Source organism: Episyrphus balteatus, chromosome 3 (assembly GCF_945859705.1).
Source record: "Episyrphus balteatus chromosome 3, idEpiBalt1.1, whole genome shotgun sequence".
Taxonomy (NCBI): domain Eukaryota; kingdom Metazoa; phylum Arthropoda; class Insecta; order Diptera; family Syrphidae; genus Episyrphus; species Episyrphus balteatus.
Window position 1 is genome coordinate 118,247,951 of NC_079136.1, and position 25,239 is coordinate 118,273,189.

General features: G+C 29.4%; 1 protein-coding gene across 2 annotated transcripts in view; it reads left to right on the plus strand.

Annotated features, from left to right (window-relative positions):
- The window catches only part of LOC129913608 (hemicentin-1), a 151,167-nt gene that overhangs the window by 120,264 nt on the left and 5,664 nt on the right, over window positions 1–25,239 (plus strand). For both annotated transcript variants that reach the window (XM_055992369.1, XM_055992370.1), the window contains exons 9-15: window positions 3,365–3,495; window positions 6,923–7,082; window positions 12,614–12,716; window positions 16,284–16,395; window positions 16,587–16,668; window positions 16,876–17,017; window positions 24,662–24,843. In XM_055992369.1, the coding sequence (XP_055848344.1) occupies window positions 3,365–3,495; window positions 6,923–7,082; window positions 12,614–12,716; window positions 16,284–16,395; window positions 16,587–16,668; window positions 16,876–17,017; window positions 24,662–24,843 (912 nt within the window). The remainder of the gene's footprint in view (window positions 1–3,364; window positions 3,496–6,922; window positions 7,083–12,613; window positions 12,717–16,283; window positions 16,396–16,586; window positions 16,669–16,875; window positions 17,018–24,661; window positions 24,844–25,239) is intronic.

Genomic DNA, 25,239 nt, shown 5'->3' on the forward strand with positions numbered 1-25,239 from the left:
CAATTTAAAAGTCAACTTAATGGCTTTTTATTACATGGAGTTAAACCACTTTCAAATAATAATAACGACTCAAATGTTGGCAACCCTTTTTCACCCAGTGTTAACCCCTCCCCCACTACAAGTTTTTTTTTTTTTCATTTTATAAATATTTTTTAAACACCTTTTCAAAAATTACAGTAACTTTACATTATTACTCACATGCGAAAATAGTAGATAGTAAAATCACTATGGTGTATACGTACTTTTTTTATTACTTGTGATATGCATGGGTGATATATTGAAAGTTAAGGATTCGTAAAAAAAAAATCGAAAAATATCAATCAGACAAGATAATACAAAATGCAAAAAAAAGGTGGGTTTTGATATTCTGTCGGTCAAAAAAAAAAATTGAGTCATAAAAATTGAAGCTAGTTAAATGTAAGTTTCTTGCGAGATTTGTAGCTTGCTTTTTTTGAGTTATTGAAATTTCTGCTAAAATTAGTCTTAAGATAGACTTTGTCACTTTGTCATCAATAACAAATAAGCTTCCAAATTCGATTTAAAGTATTTAAGATTTACATACTTAAAAAATATTTGTGTATGATAAAAGTACTTAATACTTAACACCTAATAACATTAATTTTTTAAATCTAAATTGTAAATGCTTCAAAAACCAAAATTAAATATATCTAATTAAAAAAAACCATTTGAAATGAGATAGTTGTGGAACATGTTTTTAAGTGACTAAGTTTTTGGTAGTTTGAACAGAAGTTTATTATGTTTTTTTTTTATTGTAAAAAAAATTCCTTTGGGTAAATTTTATGTTTCTATAGAAATTTGTCGTTATTTTTAATTAATGTTTTATTTCATTGTAAAATATCAAAAGTGGAACTTTTGTGGAACGTGTTTTTTACAATTTCTTTTGCGGATATGGAAGTTTTTTCAATTTAATCCTAGTGAATACGAAATAAAGCGAAATAATACAAATTTTCAAATTTTTGTTATAGTAAAATAAAAAAAAAATTGTACTTACTCAAGTAGCACACTGGTGTATAAATTGGTGTATTTCCTTAATTTTGGTGTAAAATTGAGGAAATTGAAAAAATATGGTGTATTTCTCAAAATTAGTGGTGTACAAATTATACCACTGTCTTTTCTGTACAAAATTTCAACATTTTTTTAAGATTCTGTGCAAAAAATACACCGATATTCAGTTGTTTTTATAATATACCCTTAATGGTGCATAAAATTATCCGATTCTGAAATCAACCAAAACGGTATATTTTGTACACTCTCTTTGGTGTAGGAAGCACACCCTGTGGACATAAAATTCACCAGAATGAATAAGTGGGAGACGCCATATTTTTCAATGGCCGCCATTTAAAAAAAGGAGACAGCAAATAATTTTTTTACTATAATAGTATATTTATTGACCTAATTATCCCGCATTCTTGGTTTTTTGGATTAGGTATATGTATTATATTATAAAAGAACTCTTCTAAAAAAATGTAAAAACAAAAACAAAATTATAATTTTTGAAAAAAATTGATTTTTAAAATCGAACAAAAAAATCATTAATTCACTGACATTTTTGAGGCGCTTGAATTTTAGAGGGGGAAGTATCTAAAATTAGTAGACAGAATGTGTTTCTTTTTTAAATTAGGCAAACAAATTCATATTTATGGCAATATTATGAAAGTGAACAAAAGTTCATTTTCATTTATTTCATAAGAAATGGTGTGAATCAAACTGTTTGAGGTAAAAAATAAACTTTGGTTCAAATTTTAAATCAGAATAATTTAAATGGTGTATTTTATCCAAAGATTTATTGTGTATTTTTCAATTTCAAAGGGATAGTTTTCACCAAAAACCAGATCATTTAATATACCACTAGCGCCATTTATACACAAAAATCGGTATATTTTTTTAACCACCGGAGTTTATTATATACGAGAAAATGGTGTATTTTTTACATTGAAAATGTATATCACGAAAGTGCAAAAAATACACCAAATATTTTGGTGTATTTTAGACTTTTGTGCTACTTGAGTAGGTAGTTCCAATTTTTAAATTTGGATCGAATGCATTCCACAACATTAATTTACCATGTATCTATTTTGTAAGTACGAAAGAGTCAGATAGAAAATAGTTTATGAGTCATAACTACTACTACCATTCATGCAATAATAAACGAATAAGTTCTACAGTAGATATGTATCAGACTATATTAAATCAGTTAATGCAATATAAAAATTACAAAAATATCCCACTTCTGATTTGTTTATTCTGTCCAATAACTACTCTTTTGGCAATATTCACCTAAGAATCAAATATTTGTGTTAAATGGAGCTCTCCACTCGGTCGCTGATATATTTCCACCATATACCATCGACCGTGGATGTGGTTCTGTGAGATATCAACTGGCTGGCCATGGGATAATCGCTGCCTCCGAAAGTCGTCTGACTTTCAGAGAGAGAGACAGCATATCACCAGTCACTATACCATCACCATTCACCAAACCAAACCATCATCATCCTCATCATAATGTACGTATAGAACTAAACCATCGACTTCCAAAATCGAATCAAATAACCCAAAACGTAGCACACAATCTATATGGTTAAAGCTGAAGGTATTACGTTCGAGGCTATAATTTAGGTCCATATACTTGATTCGTAGTAGTTAAACTTGGGGCTTTTCTGAGGTTTCTGATGGTCCAAACAATATTTTCCCATGCCAATTTGCCAGCGGATAACTTGACCATAAAGGTCCTCTCGCTTCTCGCTGCTGATGCTTGATGCTGCTTGTGCATATTCTGTCTGTCCTTGGGGTTTGAATTTCGGGGGGCGGATGGGTTTCTAATGACAAAATCATTGGCAGCCTTAGTTGCTGCTGCTGCTTTTTGAACACACACACACATTCGATGTCGCTAGCTATTCTGAAAGTCCAGCTGAATAGTTTTAGGTCATGCTCTAAACGTTGCCGCTAATGCTGATGTTGATATCTCCTGATGTCCATTATACCTATATCCTCTTTATATGCTTTGACTTGTGGCTATCTCGTGAATATCTATCTAGGTATCTATCCATAAAGCCTCTGCGGCAAGTCTGCCAAACCCGACACCGGAAGTTATATATATGGCGAATAGCATTTAGAATTTTAATGAGATTTTATTTACGGCCGCCGTCGTCGTTCGCTTTTGCTGTATGTGATATGATGTTGGTGTAATGGATTTTCTCTTTTTTGGAAAGTTTCTGTTTCTCTCGTGTGTCCTTGCAGCAAAATTTTTTTTTTTTCATTTCGACAAAATTTATGACTTAATCGAGAGAAAGATAGAGAGATGACTGTGTTTTTTTTTTCTTCTTTGTTTTTATTTCTTTTGCAGATCCACCGCTTGTAACGCTTAGGTTGGGTTCCACACTATCGCCAGATGATATTAAAGAGGGAGACGATGTGTATTTTGAGTGTCACGTTCAATCGAATCCGCAATGGCGGAAATTGCTGTGGCTGCATAATGTAAGTAATGTTATTTATGTTAATTTATATGACGTGTATCGTTGTTGGCCATGAATATTATTACAAGCGATTAAGTTTTTGTACTAAAACAACAACAACAACAACTATTCATTTACAAATAAGTACTGATTGTTTTATGGTATGAAGAGAGGGAGCAGGGTTAGGAAGTTTTGTTTCCAGAAAATAGCAATATTCGAAGGACATTTAAGGATTGAAGGCTGAACACAAGGACCTAGTCCAATGTTATCAAAACGGTTTTTTGGTATTTTCCATCAATTTAAAACCTACATACAAGAAGAGGGGTTTGAAATTTCAAGAACCTGGAAGACCCAAATATTAAAGATTATTATATTATGGAGCCTATTGTAGGCTGTTTTTTTTTTTTTTTTTTTTATTTTTTAAGAATAGGAAACAATTTACCTGAAGTTTGTAGACCGAAAAAGACCCTAAATGTATAAATTGGTTAAACAAAAATGACCTTGATTTTTAAATAAAAATAATTTTAATTTCCTGAGTCAATGATGATAATGAGTGAATTTTTATCGGAAACGACAACTCCCAGAACAAAAGAAAATGTCTTAAGCATTTTGGACTATGTGTTAATTTGCATTGGGTTTCAATTTTAATACAAAAGAAGACATACATTTTCATATAGAAAAAAGAAGTAACAAATTTAAGGAAACATAAATCAAGACCCAAAAAAAAAAATTAATTATCATACCGAAAAACAACCTTTCTCAACAAGTCAGAGCTTAAATCTTTGAATGAAACTACAAGAATTTTAAAAGATCCAAGAAAAAAATTTATACATTCGAAGACCCTTTGTTATTATAGCAATTGATTCAACAATTAGAAAATGAATGAAAATGAATAATTTTAATTTCATGTGTTAATGAAGACCATGAATTTTTAGGACCTCAAATCGGGAAATTTAATCTAAGATGAAAAAAATTGATTTTAAATGATTGAAAAAATAAGAAACAGTTTTTAAAAAAAATATTTATCACAAACTCCCAGACCCAAAGAAAATGTCTTAAGCATTTTGGACCCTAAGTGAATTTACATTAGGTTTAAATTTTCATACAAAAGAAGACATTATTATTAATATCGAATGATTATTAGCGGATTAAAGGAAATATTTACCAAGATCCAAAAAAAAAAAAAATTATGCATTTTGAGACCCTGACTTGAATTCAAGTGTGGATTAATTTTCATACAAAGAATCAACTTTTCTTAAACACTTTATATCCTTGATAGTTTTAATTACAAGGAGCCTGTTCATTTGAGCTAGGACTTTAAGACACTCAAGAACAACATTAAACATTTTCAGACCCTAACTAAATAGAATTGTAATTAGAAGAAGGCGGGGGCTTAAAATTTAACTTACTTAACTGTTATGGTTTGTTAAAATTTAAGGAAGCTGAAATAAATGATTATAATCACGATTATCACTCTGGAAAATGAATTATTATAATAATTATTGAGACCCCAAATAACAAAATATTAGGTAAATGTTTTAAAAAAAGGCTCTTCGAGAAAAAAATTTTCCATAAATGTTAGATTTAAGAAAAAATATGAAAGGAATTTTTGGGAAATCAAAGATAATTTAACTTTTGAGACCCCACGGTTGAAAAGAAATTATAGATTATTTCATTAATTTTTTCATGAATTCATATTTTGTGACTCAAAACTCAACAAGTAAATTAACAAAACAAATTTAAGACCCTAAATTGGCTTCAATCAAAGAGGAAAAACATTTAATTTCCAACAAAAAAAGGGAAAGAGTGAATGAAGTACCAACACTTTAAAAAAAATGTTAGCATGTATTTCAATTTCAAGACCTTCGAATTATGACCTTGAGACCTTAAAAGCTTGAAACTTTTCCTATTTCTTTTTCCATGTTTTAAATTAAAATAAAATTTTAATAAAATTACTGGAAGGAAAGCTTTCAATTATAAGCAAATTTAAGTCGAGTAACTAATTAAAGGTCACAGGTATTTCGATTGAATACCTACTTTTTAAAACTTTAATGTCAACACTCTAATTGACACTCTAAATGACTAATCTTATCTCTAGACCCAATATTGAATTAACGTTAAGATGAAAAATCTTCAATTGAAATTGGATAAAGAAACGATGTTTATTGAAGTAGGTATTTAAAAGAAATTTAAGTTAAAAAATCCCAAGGAGAAATGGTTTCAGAATTCATGATACATCTATCCTATTACTCTTATCAAGGCAGCTCATTCAAAGCATCCATTATCCCATTATTTCGCTTGAAAGCAGTTTCATAGCAAATTTACTTTTTAATGTCTATTTGTTTTGCGTCGTTATCACCTTTAATAAAAATTTACAGCACAAATTTTTCTTCATTTCTGTTAAAGAACCAAAACCAAAAAAAAAAAAAAAAGAAAAACAAAATCAAAACTGTTTTCCACAGAAATGAGTAAGTAGGAGTTTCCTTAATAAACTTCCTTCAAATTACCATAACCTGCAAAGGACGAATGACGAAGTGCGAGAACAAGGAGTCTGTTTAGGTGTATAGTATAGAGGTAGGAATAGCGGTACCTATATAGAAAGGTGTATAGCCTTACTTTATGTAAATAACCCGTAACCACATAGCAAAACCGTTTCCCGTTGCGTTAACATGCTATGCTCATGTTACATTCATTCAAAGCACATCCGCATTGCCGAGTGTTAATCATAAAAATACCCAAAGAATAAAATGTACATTTTTATGGGACAACATTTTTCTCCTTTTAGTATATCCTTCCGACAACGACGACCGACTACCGACAATGCCAACGACGACGACGAGAATGACGACTTAGTAGGTTACCTCTATCTACTCTATAACTATACAACACTCTCTCTCACTTACAACAAACTTACATTATACACGAAGGGTTGTTGGCTTTGGTTGTTGGTTGTTGGCTTTGGCTTCGTTTTTATTTTATTATGCTGCTTTTCTCGTCCTGTGACTGTGACATAACAAAAAAAAAAAAAAACATACTTTTATTCACATGTCCCTATTATAGCTCATATAAAATGTGTTGGTAGGGTAAGGGTTTTCTACTTACATACCCTGGCTTGTGTCACCAAAACTAAGTGAACCTAGGTATGGAATGAAAGGAGCTTCAAAGCACATATTCCCATTTGTATAACTTTTATAATTAGATGCTATGGGATTGTGTGTTATGTGATTCTTTTAGAATGAACATTGTCACATTCAGGATTTTTATCTCTTTAATTATTAAGAATGTTAGAAAAAAATTAATGGAAAAAAAAAAAGAATCTTACAAAAGATGTGTAATTAATAGGAACAAATTGTGTTTTTTTGTAAAAAAGATTTTGTCCTTTTTGGAGGAAATTAAAAAAAAAGTTTAATAAGCTAATTTTTAAAACTGTTCTTTTTCATACATTTTAGGGTATCCATTTGGAGCACAACACATCAGCTCGAGTCATTCGTTCAAATCAAAGTCTTGTCCTGCAGAAAATTACCAAACATTACGCCGGAAACTATGCTTGCAGTGCGATTAATGATGAAGGTGAAACGGTCAGCAATCATTTACCACTTCGAGTCAAATGTAAGTATATTTATTACAAATAATTGTTTTTACTTTTATAATAACGAAGAAAAAATAATAAAACTAATAAAAATATTATTTTTATTTTATTTTTTAATTTTAAAGACTTATTTTTTAAACTTCATTATTAAAAGTAGGTAATTATGTCCAATTAGCTTCAATTTTAGACATAAGAATGCATACTATGAGTAAAATTTTAGCGGAAAAAAAAAACTGAAACTGATGATACTCAGATAAAATTAAATTTGATATGAGAGATTTATTTAAACAAAAATAAAAGAATCCATAAAGTAGAGCTGGGCTAGGTTGTGATTTTTCAATCACAGGCATAACTGTGACTGTGATTTTAACTAAGCATGGTTTTTCAAGGGAAATCCCATGATTTTCTATAGCCTGAACATACAGGCGCAACCAAATCATTAAGGATTTATCGAAACTATCCTTCACTCAAGTGGCAAACATATTATTTAATCGATGTGAAAACCATTTATTTACATAACTGATAACCCGTGATTTTTTTTTTTTGACGTAATTTTATCACAGTGATCCGGGATCCTATTGAATGACGGATTTAACCGTCGAAACCAGCATTATACCAAAATTTTCTCCAATTTTATTTAGGTAATTCGGATGTTGTTAGTTAGATTCATCCTCTCTGCCAATTTTTGTTACATTTTTTAATATATGGGTTGAGACAAGAAAACGTATGGCCAAGGGTTGTCTATATTTCCCAATTTTTAAAAAAATTGACTTAATTTGAAAAAAAAAAAAAATAAATTGCACGACTGGGGTCGCACGTACTTGCTCTTATGCTTAAAGTAACAATAATGTTAAAGCTTTTTATTCAAGAAATTTAAAATTTCATAAGTAGTATAAAAAAATTAAATTTGTTTTTATAATTAATTAAACTCCGTTTTAAATTATCTTAAAAAAAAAAAAAATAAGCCATTTTATTTCTTGTATAAAAAAATATTTTTAGAAAAAAATTTTCGAAAATTGTAGGAGCCGTTTTTTAAAAAAATAATTTTTTATATATTAAATTTTTTTAACATTTTTTTAAAAAAAAGTTGGTATGCCATTTTGAAGAAATAATTAATTTACACATTAAATCTGAATTTCAAAATTTTTCATTGATCCGTTTTCAAAAAATTGATTTTTCAAAAAAAAATTTTGAAATATTTTTTAAAAAACCAAAAATGCGGTTTTTGAAGATTTTCTAAAATTTTATTATTATCTTTACTTACACACTTTTGTATAAAATTTTTTATTTAAATCGGGTTAATGTTGTACGAGATATTCAGAAACTAAAAAAACCGTTATATGACAGGTACCGTTAATAACGGTACAAAAAATATTTTTTTTATTTGAAAAGTTGGCTCTTATGTGTAGTACTACACACAAAAATTTTAATCAAAATCGTTAGAGCCGTTTTTGAAAAAAATTAACTTTTCTATTTCCGTTATATGGCAGGTACCGTTAGTTTTGGTCATAAAAAAAAATTTCAATTTCCCCTCTAGGGAATCACCAAAAACTGCTAACTACCAAGTTTGAAGAAAATCACTTCACTCGTTTAGGCTGCAGCTCCAGATAGAGACAGACACACAGACAGACAGACAGAATTGCCGGACCCACTTTTTTGGCATTCTCCATCATCGTAATGTCATGTAAAATTGTTATCTCGAGTTCGATTTTTTTTACGAATCCTAAACTTGCTCTATAGTACCTATATCGCAAGTAAAAAACAAATGTTGTTAAAAAATAATGGTAACTTCTTCAATATACCTTTTTACTAAGCCAAAAACCTATTATATTTTGTTCGTTTTTAAATAAACTGTTTTATAAAACAGTTTTTGAAAAACTATTTTTCAAAATCAAAGTTTTGATAAAAAAATTGAAAAAAAAATACGAACTGTATACATTTTTTAAAAACTTTATGTGATTGAGTACTAACTTAGTTTTCGAAATTGAATGCTCTAATTTTTGTATTGCTTCGAAAAACATCTTTATTTAAAAACTACATAAAGGACTAGGTTTTTGACTTAAAAAAAAAGGAACAACAAGTAACTGCAGTACACCTACCTTTGATTTAAAATTTTTTTATCAAATAGCAAGGTATGTCATTTTTTTTTAGACAATCACAAATCCTCGCTAAATGGGGGGGGGGGGGGGGGGGGGTAGAGTGCCTCTTCCATACGATTTTTTTTTTAACTAAACCCAAACTACATGCTCTCTCTTTTCGAAACATTCCTCCTGAATCGCACTGTAGGGTGTATAGTATATATAAGTTCCTAACATAAAAAAAAAAAAAAAATCGAAAAAAATCTTAAACTTGTTTTCAAAAAATTGATTAAAAAAAAATTATACATACTTTTAATAGATCCAACAATATGTTTTCTGAACATTTTGATATTTCGGGTTTTGTGTGCTTTAATCTACCTACCAAATGTTCATTGAAATCTGCTTAGTCGTTTGGGAGAGATTCAGAAATATAAAACGGTTCTATGGCAACTAAAATGAAAAACGATCTTATTTGTATGTAATAATGCCAAATAAAACTCTATTTTTGAATTTTGAAAAAAAATTTAACCGTTATTAAAAGTACTTGCACTTGCCATAGAATCTTTAATTTCTTAATTTCTCCCAACTGATCAACTGCTTTCGTTTTTTTTTTAGAATGAAATAGATAAAATTAAGAAAGTCACTGTGGTGTATGCGTAACTTTTTTGTATGTATGAAATCTTAGCGCAATTTTTTTTTTGTTTATTTTATTTAATTTATTAATTTTATTTCAACTAATATTAAAATGCAAATATAACTAAATCACATTACAAATATTTGTATTAAGATTGTTTCATAAAAAAATTGCTCATACACCACAGTGACTTTTCTCAAATATAAACACTGACTGAATAGTATAACCATCTGATTTTTTTTTGACCATTTACTAACTGAAAATTAAACGTTTGTAAGGTCTTAATTTCGACTATGGGGCTAATACAGAGTTGGATAATTTATTTTCTCTTTCATAAGCAAAAAAAACACCTTAAATCATAAAAAATTTTAAAATTTAAAAAATTGAATTTGATGATTGACGTTGTATTTTGAATATTTTCTAAACAACGTAGGGTGAACAATTTTTAAAACAATTTTTGGGGAATTGGAATTTTTCAGTATAAAATTATTATTTTTTTTTTAATATTCCCGATTGACGATGATTTTTGGTATGTATCTAGAACTCAAGGTGGACAATCGATTAAAAATATATCAAGCTATTTAAAAATTTGACCGTTTTAGACGATTTTTGGTCTGAACAAATTTTGAAGTTTGGACAAAAAAGTTAACAAATTGGATTAGACTAGTGTAGCTTAAAAATTTTGAGTTCGCAGTTTTGGCTTCAGCGGAGCTCCAAAGATCTCCATTTTCTATAAATGCGTAAATAATATCATGGTTTATTTTTTCATTTCATTTGTTTTATTTTCAATGTTAATGATATACAATATACCATACCTACATAACATATCGCTGGCTGAGAATTATAAGGGTGTATTTCATACAAAATAAAAAAAATGAGTTTTATACACCAAAATTTTCGTAATTTCAACGGCTTTTAGATAAAATTTAAAAAAAAATTTAAAAAAAATTTATGGCGACGGCACAGGTAAAAAAGACATACAACTTTCATGATTTCACATACATGTATTAATATAATAAGGTTCTATGTTATTCAAATTGCAACATAGAACCTTTTTACTGATTTTTTCAAACGAAAAAATACATTGATTTAAGTTACATAGAACTTTTTTACGCAAATTTTTCAAATTGAAATCTTATGGAAATGATTTTTTTTCTAACTAAAGTAAAAATAAAAGATCTTTTGATGTTTTTACTGGTATTGAACAACAGGGATGGAGTCGGCTAACTTGATAGTCAATAAACGACAGTCAAAAACGACGTTTTTGCTCCATAATTCATCGTTTTTGACTATCAACCATCGACTATCAAGTTAGCAGACGGGCTTTTGCTTAGCAACAAAGAATTTTTGTATCTCGTTCTGTACTCTTTAAACCAAAAAATTTGTACTATCCAACCTTAACTTTTGCAATAATTCATAACCTAGATATTCTTACATCATACTTAAATTAAAATAATGTTCTTTGTGTGCCAAGAATTGGAAGTGATTTTTTGAAAACTTTTTTTTCATAATCGAGGTTGGGAATTTCATAGTTCGTATTAATAAACCAAAAGTTAAAGAAAAACACTTAGATTCCTTAACTTTAAATAAAAGAAGTCACCTTAGTACCCAAAAAAAAAACAAAAAATTAACTAATTTTTAGTGGTATTTGGAAAATTCAGTATTTTTTTTTTCAAAGGTCAAGATTTTACTCTACTAACCGTAGTGAACTCTTCGTTATTCATCTTTACAATTATATTAGTTTATTTCTATTAAAAGTTTCATCGAATAAAACTTTTTTCTAACTTGAAGCAAATTTACTTACGTTATACATGGAGACAAATAACCAACTTAGAATCAAGATGATACTCCTCTAAAATCCAATCCTCTTAAATTAATAAGATTTCTAAAAAAATAAGTAAAATTTGTTTAACCATTTTTAAAATCAAAGTGAACTTCATTTTAATAAAAATTTTCTTCTTAAGAAAATTTAAGTGTAGATACCTGCTAAGATTGAAATGATTTTTCATTAATTTTATGTACTTATTAAAATAAAAAGATTAAACAAACTTTTTGGCATACATTTTGTACCGTAGATGATTGTTTTAAGACGACTGTCTTTCTGGCAAAAAAGCATGCAAAAATCCGATTGATTTAATACAAATTCTAAATGATTTTAGCATGTCTTTTTTCTGTGTACCTAATTCAACAAAAGTAGGAATTGTTGTTTTCTATAAATGGAACAACGTGATTTGTGGTATTTTGTTCTGTTATTTAAAATAGATTTTGACTGTTTTGTGCAAAACTTGAATAAAATTAAATTAAATCAAAGCATATTTCACGATGAAGTCACTTTTTTCATATAAAATGAATTTATTACATGTAAGCTCTTTATAACTATAAGGTTCTATGTTGAACATAGAACCTTTTTCAAATTTGTTTACAAATTTTTTCATAAAAAGGTTCTATGTCATTTTTTAAAAATGCTCAAAGAATCCTTTTTTGTGGTGAAATTAATGTTTTTTTTCATGGTTTTATGATTTTTTTAGGGTCCTTTATAAGATTGCATCAATACTTTACTGCTATGCAACTATTTTATCCAAAAACCAGCCTTAAAAAACTTTGAGATCGATTTTCTCAAAACTAAGGTGAGTTGACATACAACCCTATAATTCTCAGCCAGCGATATATCTAAAAAGGTATTTAAAAAATAGTTTTTCTCTCACTGTCACAGTGACAAGTGAGTTTTCCCTTATCCCCACTTAAACAAAAAACGTGACACAAAACAAGTTTAACCTTCCGTCAAGCTAATAATAATATAAAATTGTATCTTTTTTTTTCTGTTTTATTTTCATTCCAGACACTCCAATCTGTAAGCACTTAGATCGTGTCGCTCTAATTGGTGCTTCAAAAGACGAGACAGTTGAAGTGATATGTGAGATACAAGCTGATCCACCACCCAGGTAAGAATACACACACACAAACGACTCGCACCAAAAATAGTTTTTGTATCTTTTACCTTTTACCATATATTTCCATTTCAAATGCACAATGTTTTTAGGTATCCTGCATCAAACGTAATATCTATCTATATATAAAACACAAAGAGGCACTTAAATGTCATTAAATTGGAAACAACATGAAGAGTTTTATGTTTGTTAACATTTTGCACAAATCCATTTTATATAGAAAACTGATGTTTCTGTCTGTTCACTCTCGGGTTGAAATTTCAAATCATTAAATATTTATACATATAGATAGGTTTCTTGTCTGGGTTTTCAAAGCCATCAGAAATGAGCTTATTTTCAAATAATTTACGAATAAAGGTATGTGTGTTTGGCGTTGGGCGCCATTTTAATTCCATATGGTTTTATATGTAAAATACCAATTGGAATGGCCAAAAAAGTATCCAAGTGCACACCATTTAACACCTCTCATAGCTCTTCATTTTGTATATGTATCTAAAAATTCCCAAGTTAAGAGTATCAGATAGCAAAAACAACTCAATTCTGTATAAATTACCATCGGAATTGCAAAGCTCGTCGAATCAGTATCTACGGTCGGTCCTTTTGCACAAATTCCACCAATGCATGAGTGCAGAGTATAAGGATGTTATAACAGCATTAACACTTGAGATCATGTACTTCGATTAGGTTCTCCTAGAGAACACAAGTGAACACACAGAGAAAAGCCAGCCATCAAGTTACCTATAGAGTAGAAGAAGACTCAGAGGTATGCTGTGGAGGATATAGGTATTTGCGTATCTATACCTTTTAGAATTTGGAGTGCACTTTGTTAAATTAAAGGAAACAGTTTGCATTAATTTACCTTAAATGAAATTGGCAAATTCTTGTGTGTGTGTGTGTTTCCTCTCGCTCTTTTCTTTGGTCTTTTCGGCCACATATATTCCAAAAAACCTTCTCTTTTAACGTGTGTAAGAATTTTACCTTACCCCTCTCTTGGCTTTGGTCTATCTCCCTTCTCATTGTAATTGAGACAAATGGTACTTTGGAAAATCCTAGACTTTTGAGAACATTTTCCATTTGTAATATCTTCGTATGGTGGGGTTAGAAAAGGATATTATATGGGGAAAAAGGACCTTTTAAGTGCATTAAATCAAGGTATAAATTTAATTTAGATTAAAGTCCTTTATAGTTCCATTTGTGTCTTCTTGTGGTTGAATTAATGTCTTCGATGTGTTTTTTGGGTGAAGACTTTGGCTATAGGTGTAATACTTAAGAAGACATAGAGGAAATATTATTTTGAATAAAGTTTTGCAGAGAATATACATATTTTGAGCAAAGATATAAGGTCCTTAAGGGGTATAAGAATTAATTTTATTACTACTATTCCTTAGTCTCTTTTGGTTAGTTTTGTATGGAATTATTCAAATTCAACTGTTTTTGTGATTATTTTTGATGTTAAATCAACTTTGATTTCAAAGACAAGGCTTTTGGACTTGTTATTAGCTTTGATTGGTTATAATGGTTGTTACACAATTTGTATATTATTATTTTAAGGAATTTAAGGATAGGCTTTTGAATATTCTTGTTAAAGGTGTTTATTTTGAAAATAATTTAATTAAATTAAATTGGATTAGAAAGCAGTAAAACATCAATATGTCTCTCCTATCTTTAATCTTTCCACTGATATACAATTTTGTGGTGTAAGTTCTTATGTTTAAAAGATTTTTTAAGTTTTATTTTGACAATAGAGCTTAAATAGAACTTAAATAGAACTTGAATAGACCTAATTTTATACACACAAATCAATTGCAAACTAGATTTCATCTATTAATAAAGTTTAAATAAACCTCAGTTTAGCAGAATTTAACTCGGATTAAAATCATTTAAAACTTTTTTGGTTTTTTTCTGAAAGACCTTAGTTTTTATTCAAAATTTAATTGGAAACCAGACCTCATAGAGACTTTTGGTTTTCATCTCTTCAATAAATATTGAATTGACCCTATTTTTAGTCTGAATTTTCAGTTGGAAACCAAACCTAAGATCAATCTTCTGTTTTAAACGGTTGCTAACGGTTTCTTGAGTTCACCTTACATTAGATATTAAATTCAGTTGAAAACCACACTTAAAAGAAGATTTTGGTTTCATCTGTTGATTGAGATTGAATAGACCCTACTTTTGATGTGAAATTTAATTAAAAACCAACTCTCAGATAAAATTTCTTTTATGAAAAGTTACCAGATCTTGAGTAGACCTTACTTTCGCTATGAGATTCTGTTGGAAACTAGGCCTTTGGTTTAAATTTATTAATAGAAATCAAATAGACCCTACTTCTTATGTTTAAATTAGTTTAAAATGTTACTAGAACTTGAGTAGACCTTACTTTTGATATAAAATTCTGTTGGAAACCAGACTTTAAAGAGACTTTATGCTTAAATCTGTTAACAGAAATTAAATAGACCCTACTTTATTTAAAAAAAATTAGTTGGAAATCAGACTTTCAGCTTTAAAGTGTTACTGAACTGAAATTCAGTTGAAAACCACACCTTAGAGAGACTTTGGGTTTCCATTTGTAATTAAAAATTGAATAGATTTTGCTTTTAATGTGAAATTTAGTTGAAAACCAAACGTGATATCAACTTTACGTTTTTAACTTTTACAAGAGCTTGAATAGACCTTACTTTTACTATGAAATTTTGTTGGATATCAGACCTCAAAGAGGCTTTTACATCTGTCAATAGAAACTGAATAGACCTTAATTATAATTCAATATTTAGTTGTAAATTAAACCTCAGAACATTTTTCTGATTTAAAGTGTTTCTAGAGCTTTAGTAGACCGTAATGATGATATGAAATTCTATTGGAAACTAGTCTTCAAAGAGAAATTCCTTTGGAAACTTAATCTAAAAGAGACTTTGGGTTTTAATTTTATAATAGAAATTGAATAGACCCTACTTTAAATGAGAAAATTTGTTGGAAACCAATCTTTAGATCAACTTTTTGCTTTGAACTGCTACTAGAGCTTGAGTAGACCTTATTTTTAATATGAAATTTTGTAAGAAATCAGGCTTCAAAGAGACTTTAGCTTTTCATCTAACAATAGAAACTAAATAGACCCTACTTTTAATGTGAAATTTAGTTGGAAAAAATATATCATATCAACTTTTTTTTTAACTTGATACTATAGCTTCAGTAGACCTTACTTTTGCTTTAAAATTTAGTTGCAAACTAGGCCTGAAAGAGAATTTGGGATTAAATCTGTTAATAGAAATTGAATAGACCTTAGTTATGATGTGAAATTTTTTCATCAAATAGAGCTTTTGGATTTATCACTTAAAAGAACTTAAATAGACCTTTGTTTGATGTTGGTTACAAAATTATAGACCACACAGTTCTAGATTTAGTTTTTTGACCAAAAAAATAAAAAATTAAGAAAATCAAACCTTGTCATTTTTCTTAATTGTTCAAGCAACTGATATCGTCCATTTTGAATATCCCAAAATGTCTAAAAAAATTTGAACACTCTTTTAACTTCTAATTAACAATTGAATTTTTTTCTTCTTACAGATCATTCCGATGGAAGTTCAACAATTCAGGTGAAACCCTCGATGTCGGAAGTGAACGTTTCAGTGTCAATGGTAGTCGTAGCATCCTCAAATACACTCCAGTTACAGATCAGGTTCGTTAATATAAAACCCTCAAGCCTAAACATTACACCATCATAATACCCATATATAAAGTCCTAAAGGACCATATATATATAGTCCTTGAAAAACACAAACAAAACAAAACCATACAAACAAGACCAAACCAAACCTAACCAACTCAATTTGCAATCCCTCTCAATTATTATTATTGTTGTTGTTGCAGGACTATGGCACCCTATCCTGCTGGGCAGCCAATGAAGTTGGTACACAGCACCAGCCATGTTTGTTTCAGGTCGTCCTTGCGGGTAAGTTTAATTCATATGACTGACTAAGTCCCCACACAAATATAAATGCTAATTATTCTGTTTTATTGCTTTGTGTGTTTATATATTCTCTTCCTCTTTTTTTTTTTTTTTTTGTATTTCTTGTTCGTTTTATTATTTATCCTGGGTTTGCTGCCCCATCATGATGCTCTCTCGCACTCTCTATTCATTGGGACAAAACGCCAAAAGGTCTACCAAGTGCCGTCAGCAATTGTACTGTGTACAATCGTACCGAACTCAGTGTGGACATCCAATGCTTGCCTGGCTATGATGGTGGTCTACCGCAAATATTTGTCCTGGAAATGTTCTCCAGTCGAACAGGAGGCACAAGGTAAATATGCTGATTTTCATGAGGAGTTTCAATTCAGTGAGAGAGAAAGAGAGAGTGAGGGAACAGAGTCTCAGGATCGCCAGTGTCCCAGTGTCCATTTAGATTGCCGACCGCATGTGCCATGTGCAGCACTTAACCTATGAAAATAGTACAATCGAGACAAAATTGGTCACACAGAGAAAAGACACAGTGTGTTTCTAGAGGATATCTCCATAGGTATACAGAATTGAGGTCTTTTGTGCAAAGAGTGAAAGAGGGGGGCGGGGGGGGGGTCTCTAGGAATATACAATATTCAGTTGTGGCTGCTAAAATGTTATCTATGTAGGTCCAGCAGTCAGTGTCAGTATGTGGTATGGTCAACCATGTTCATTGTATGCAATTCGACCAAAGATCAAAAAAAATAACTCGGAAATGTCCTGAAAGCTGGAAATTTCAAAAACACGAGACAAGAGGAAGAAATAGCATTTACCTCATTTCTCAATTCTCAGGGCGTATTAAAATGCAAATATAACGAAGCGATTAAGGAGTCTTTTCGTCTTATGTGAAATTCCCACCCACACAAATACAAACAAGCTTGCTTCTTATAGAAAAGCAATGCATTTGAATGCAATCAGGCAAACAGTAAATTTGTGTGATTTTCGATATCCTTGTTTTTTTTTTTGCTGTAAAATCTCAAAATCTCTGGCAAAAAAATAAAAATGAATTGAATCCTCTTGAGCCCACAATTGAAAAGTTCATTGAATATTTTTTTTTTTTTTTTTTTATTATTTTCTTCATCTTGATGGGAATTCACTTTTATTTTCTCTCGTATTTTGTTGTGTATGAATGTGTGTGTGTATATTGCTTACAAATTCGTAGTCCTTTGTACGATTGGCAGAGGGATAAAACCTATATAGAAGGATTTCCTAGGTTAGATTTATGCAAATCGAAATGTTTTCATCGCCATTGTGTTGTCAACTTCAGAGAGATGTTTTTGCTGTTGTTGTTGGTTTGGTATAAGATATTGTCAGCTAGATTTTTGTATACCGTAGAAAAGGGTTTGATCAGATTCGGAATGTGAACCGAAATGAAAAAAAAAAAAAAAAAAAAAAAGAATTGGAATTACAATAAAATATAAAATCTGCATAAATTTTTACGACAATAATTTCTACTCTCTGACTTTTGGGAGGAAACTTTTATTTATTTTTTTTTTTTTGTTGGAAAATGTAAAATATTCTAGGATTTTGAAATTCGTTGCATGTTTTTTTTTTATAATGGTATATGGGAGATTGAAAAAGGAATTTTTTTTTTTTTGGAAAATTTTAGAATTCTGGATTTCTATGATTTAAGGATTTTAATATTTTATTGATAATCCAGATGAAAGGTTAAATGGAAGATAAAACCGAATTTTTTTTTTGGTTACATTTTAAATTAATATGTAAAAATGATTTTATAATACATAAATATTTACCAATAAAAACAAGTTTTTTTTAGTTACAATAGATTAAAAAAAAAAAACAAATCTAGCAGCTGATAAGAATGTCAGCAAGGACGGTCTTAGTTATTAAAAATATCGTTTATACGTCTCCAAATATTGCAATCTTGTGTCAAATTTAAATGGCTCGTTTCGGTTTAAAAGTAAGCCATAACAAACAAATTTAAACTGTTTGAAGGATTTTGCAAAAAAAAAAAAGTTACACATACACCACAGTGACCCTCCTAGTTTCCCAATAAAATAAATTTAATCGCTGAAATAAATAGAAAAACAGTTCATTAGTTCACTGTTTTTCTAATTTTTTTTAATTTAACTATAAAATTATTCGTTTTAAAAAAAAATAATATACCTAAGGAAAATATAGCGTGACCTTTTTATGCGAATAATAACATTTTGGTCATCAACGTAGGTATATCTCGCTAAAGTCTCAGTTATAATATTTTTTATCATTTTTAATGATAGGTACCTATGTACATACTTTTTTTTCTGTATATTTTGTGATAACTTAAGCAAAGCCTAATTTTTCAATGGCTAATGTTTCGTCGCCCGAGAATCACAAGATCGCATCTGCTTAATACTTTTGAGCCATAAAAAAAAAAAAAAAAACAAAAACCCTTAAGGGTATTAATGAAGTGAAAGTAATTTTTATTTGGCTGTTTTGGCCATATTTGTATTCCTTCAACTTGAGGAAAGTTTGAATCAGGGTTGTAAAAAATCATTTTAATGCATTTGTTTTCCATTACAAATTAAAAAAAATCTGCAAATAAAAAGAAATTGCGTTAAGAACAAAATATTTATTATAACTAAAAAAATGTTTTGCATTAAAATAAAAATTTATTGCAAATACAAAATTTTCTGAATTTAAAAAAAAAAAAAAAATTCAATGCAAAATGTTTACATTAAATATTTTTTTTTTTATTACTCGTTGAATATCTTACAATTTAGACTATTTGACTACACATTAGTTATTTGAACTATAGCATTGAACCTAATGTAAGGCCATGTAGCAAAATTCGTAAGAAATTCGACGAATATTGAAAAAAAAACAAATATTTAATGCACACATTATGCTTTAATATCATGGACACAACGCCAAAACCACGAATCTGCAAAATTGTAGTTTTGAGAAAAACGGCTTCAAAGTTTTGGAAATGCATGCAATCTTATGGGAACTCGTGCTACGGAAATTGATATTTTAGGCTTTTAGGCAACAAATGGATGATTGGGGCCGAAGCAGTGGATAGAGGGACCGATAACAAGTTAAATGACGCATTAAAGTGAAAATGTCCAAAAATGCAGATTCGAGGTTTTGGCTATGTGCCGACGATATTTACTTGCGATATGCATGGGTACTCGTACTATATTATCAAAATATGCATTCGTACAGAAAAAAAGTTGAGATAGCAATTTTCCATGACATTACGATGATAGAGAATGCCAAAGAAGTGGGTCCCGAAAGTCCGTCTGTCTGTAAACGAAGTTACAGCCTAAACGGATGGACCGACTAATGTCAAACTTGGTATGTAGCGTTATTGGGCGACTCTCCAGATGAGTTTTTGGAATTATTTTTTTTTTACCGATTTTAGAAAAGTTGAAATTTCTTGAAAACGGCTCCAATGATTTTGTTTAAAAATTCAAATGTAAGTTTTAAGACAAGGGGTATCTTCTAATGAACTTTTTTTTTGAAAATCATTATTAACGGTACCTGCCAGAGAACCATTATTTTTTTCGATTTTAACAAAATTGAAAAAAGTTTTGTAAAAAAGCATAAATATGTAAACCAAAAATAAAATTTTGAAGAAATCAATTTATGGATTTTTGTAAAAAAATTTTGAAATTATTTTTTTAAAAACCAAATTTTTGAAAACCGGAGTAAAGTTTTCTTAAAAAAAACTAAGATCTTATATTTTTCTTTTAAAATTTAGTTCAATTTTGATTGTACAAAAAAAAAACAGAAATGTTCATTTTATTTAATCAAAGTAATAGTTTTATTAATTTATATCTTAACTTATTTCTTAACTTATATGTACAAAGTCTTTTATGTTCTTTGATTATTTCATTTTTTGCTTGAAATCTAATTCTTAGATCATGATGCTTTGACTAGTTAAACAAGAGTGCAAACAATAGGCAAAAGCTCTTGTGAATCTCGAAGCAAAAAAAAAAACAATACATGGTTTGAAAAAAACAAAATTTGGCAACGTCACTGCATAGCAACAAAACAAGTTGTCATAGCAACCTTGATCGCTTGAACAATTTGTTTGAAAGGTGCAAACTTATGTTGGCTGGTGTGATGCAGTTGCTTTATATTCACCAACAATTTTACTCAAGAGTACAATTTTCGTACACCCAGAGAAAAAACGCATAGTAATTTTTAGTCCGTTCTACATTGAATCAATGGTGAAAAATATATTCATTAATTTTCTAAAAAATCGTCCTGTGCTTAACTTACAGTTTGTCACATCAATTTTTATAAGTGAGATGGCACAGTGGTAAAGCACAAGCTTGTCAACGCAGGTATAGCAGGTTCGATCCCCAGCGGATGCCAGTTTTACTTTTTTTATTTTTTTAATGTATGAACAACTTTGATTTAATGTGTGAACAACTTTGATTTAATGTGTGAACAACTTTGATTTAAAGTGTGCTACTTTGATTCAATCATTTTCCACTTTAGGCTAAAAATGTAGTGATTTTCCATTGATTCAAAGTGGTTTAGATTGATTTTACGTTGTTTTTTGGCTCAGTGTACTTAAAAGCATGTAAGCATGTTTATAGAGACATGTTGCAGAGTAAGGAGTTTTCAGGCAACATGTATTCGTAACTCCCTGCATTGAATATTTTTTAAATTTTGGTTTTAGATGTGAATTGGTAATTTCTTAAAAATGGAATCCAAATTTGATTTTATTTTTTTTTTCAAAAAACAATTTATAAGAAAATATTAAAAATGAAACAGCTCCAACGATTTTGAAAATTTTTCTTCTAAAAATGCCAAGAAAAAAAAAATTAAAAATTAAGAAAAACATCCAAAAATGGTATAAAAAGCCTTTTTTCAAAATTTAACTTTTTTTGAAAACTTTTAATTTTTGCTTGGTTTATCTTAAATTTAAACGATATTTATCAATAAAATGTTCAAATAAACTCAAAAGAATTTGATTTTGCTCATAAAAAAGTTCAAAGAAGTAAGTCATTTAGACCTGCAGAAATATGGTGTTTTACTTCATCTCAAAAATTCAAACCCTCACAACAGAAAAACTGCTTGATGAATAAGTCTGAAACTTTGCATATTATTTTCAGGTATATTAAACTTCAATAATTAAGCCTCAGTTCAATCTTATCACCCATAGAAATTAAATAGCGGTAAATTTTCTAAAAAACCGTAAAAATGCCTATTTTGATATAGTCTAAGATCCCGCCATAGGACGACCTACCCTCATCGTTATACCAGTTGAGGGTTATATTTTCTGAAAGCTAGTGTCTAAGGAAATAAATTGCACATGGGTTGCCTAGCGATATCCTGTCAAGGCATAGGGTTGCCAGGCCTTAAAGTTCATTTTTGCAAATTTTTGAATACGCGACCCTGCTTATATGGCAAGCCAAAGAGTTATAAAAAAAATATAATGTCATAGGAAATTTAATTTAAAAATTTTAATTTTCAGGATTTTTTAAAATTTGAAGTTTTAGTAGGGTAAACAAAGGTGAATTTAGAAAAAGGGCAAAAATCTATTTTCTAAACAAAACGTGATAGAAATAAAATTGAAATTGGAATCGATAGATATTATAAATATATGAAATATACAAATAAAAAATGTAAAAAATCTACAACTCGAGATATAGCCTTTTTAGAGTCATGACACTCAAATTCGATATTTGAGAAATAATTCACCAAAAATCGGAATGAAAGGTTTTTAAATAATTTTTATTTGATAAGTTAGAAAAAATAAAATAACTTGACACGTATCTGTCAAATTTTTAGTTTAACTTACCGTTTTTGCGGACGGATTTTTTTAAAAAGTACTTGTTTTCGTAATTCAACATATTAAAGGAGAAAATGCCGTCATAGGACGACCTATCCACTTCCTTATACCAGTTGAAAGCTATATTTTCCTAAGGGTAGTGCCTAAAGAAACAGTTTGAACATGGGTTGCCGGGTGACATCCTGTCAAGGCATAGGGTTGCCACGCTTTAAAGTTCATTTTTTGAGTTTTTTCGACAACACCACCCTGCTTATATGGTGTTAGAGGTGTAAAAAAAATTATGTTAGAGAAAATTACATTAAAAAATTTTTATTTTCAGGATTTTTAGAAATTTGACACATAAAAAGGGGAAACTGAGGTAAATTTGAAAAAAGGTCAAAAAGCTATTTCCTTAACAATAAGTGGTAAAAAAAAGATTGATACTGGAATCGATAGATATTGTGAAGTTATAAAAGTCACACATACAAACCAAAAATGTAAAAAATCTGCTACTCGAGATATAGACGTTTTAAAGTCAAAACCGTGAAATTCGATGTTTGAGAAATAATTCACCAAAAATCAGCACGAAAGGTATTTGAAACAATATTTATGTTATTAGAGAGAAAAAACAAAATAACTTGACACGTATCTGCCAAATTTTTCATTTGACCACCTTTTTGGCGCCTGTGTATTTTAGAAGATTTTTACAATTCCATTCACCGAAAGAAGGAGCTGAATTGTTAAATCTGTAATTCTTCTAAAATACACAGGCGCCAAAAAGTTAGTCAAATGAAAAATTTGGCAGATACCTGTCAAGTTATTTCATTTTTTCCCTCTAATAACATAAATATTGTTTCAAATACCTTTCGTGCTGATTTTTGGTGAATTATTTCTCAAATATCGAATTTGAGTGTCATGTCTCTAAAAAGACTATATCTCGAGTTGTAGATTTTCTACATTTTTTATTTGTATGTGTGGCTTACATATATTTATAATATCTATCGATTCCAATTTCAATTTTATTTCTATCACGTTTTGTTTAGAAAATAGATTTTTGCCCTTTTTCTAAATTCACCTTTGTTTACCCTACTAAAACTTCAAATTTTAAAAAATCCTGAAAATTGAAATTTTTAAATTAAATTTCCTATGACATTATATTTTTTTTATAACTCTTTGGCTTGCCATATAAGCAGGGTCGCGTATTCAAAAATTTGCAAAAATGAACTTTAAGGCCTGGCAACCCTATGCCTTGAGAGGATATCGCTAGGCAACCCATGTGCAATTTATTTCCTTAGACACTAGCTTTCAGAAAATATAACCCTCAACTGGTATACGATGAGGGTAGGTCATCCTATGGCGAGATCTCCTACTAATAGCTTTTCTAAATTAATCTATGTAAAAAATAAGAAAACAATTTGTTTAACAAAGCAAACTTAATTTATTTGTAGAAAATTGAATGAAGTTTTTAAATGTGTCCTGGAATATTCTGTCTAGTGATCCGTTTTTGACATATTGATAGTCAAAGTCAAAAGTATGGTTTTTGGTTTGATGACTTATATTGCAGTTAAAAAAAAACGTAGAAGTTTGAAACAAAATGAATCTTAAAGCCAAATAAATAGCCTTTTTAAAAATAATAATCATTTTTTCAGAAAAAATTTTCCCACTTTCTTAAGAGAAAAGTAATAACAAACAAAAATTGGAAAATTCAATTTTAAAGTTCAAGTGACCTCAACTCCAAATTTATAAAGCGTTTCGCCCAGGTACGACAGTGGGCTCATCAGTTAGATCTGTCGTACCTGGGCGAAACGCTTTATAAATTTGGAGTTGAGGTCACTTGAACTTTAAAATTGAATTATATTCAATCGCTCCACTTAAAATAGAAATAATTTAAATAATTTTTATTATTTTTGTTATTTTTTTCTTCGTTAAAAATTGGAAAATTTTTGTTTTTTAACAGTTTCAACGAATAGTTGAATAGAGCTTTTACACGCTTTTTATTTTGTCATGATGCGATCATTTTTTACTGAGATACAGCCTATGCAGTTCTGCATAAATTTTGTAATTCAAAAATAAAACAATAAAATAAAAATATTTATAACCAGGTTATAGTGACAATGCATACAATGGACATAAACATATCATCCACCCATCAGCATGAATATAAAAACTCTTTATTTTCTTAAAAAATTATTTTATTTTTTACTCCTTTTTATTTTGTAGACTAAACCTCACCAATCCCGAAGAGCCACAATTTATATTGGAAAGTCTGGATACCCTTACCACAATGATGACCACAGAAAATAATTCAATGAAAATACGAATATATTCCTTCAATCAAAAAGGTCGATCTCCTGCCTACTATCTTACTGATTTTGTAATTGGCTCAGCAGGACACAAGTCAGGTGAGTTGTTGTAAACTTTTTCGAATATGGAGTATAAAAAATTTAATACCCCACGCATGATGGAATGGCAGGATGATAATTTCATATATCCTCTCTCACGGAAATACAAACAAATAAGTTGATTAAATCATCTTTTCCTTCCTCTGGTGTTTATATTCAAAAGATATACACAAAATGGGATATATTTCCAAAAGGATATATGACTCCATCTCATGTTCAAATTTAATTCAGGATTGAATACCTATAATAAATCCTTACACCTGTTTTTTTTTACTTTCATTCTTAATGATACCAACACCGTCATTGCCACCATCGCAACGTTGACAACAACACCAACAACAACAACGATATGATCTATTTACATGATTTATGAATCCACCTTTCATGAAACATGGG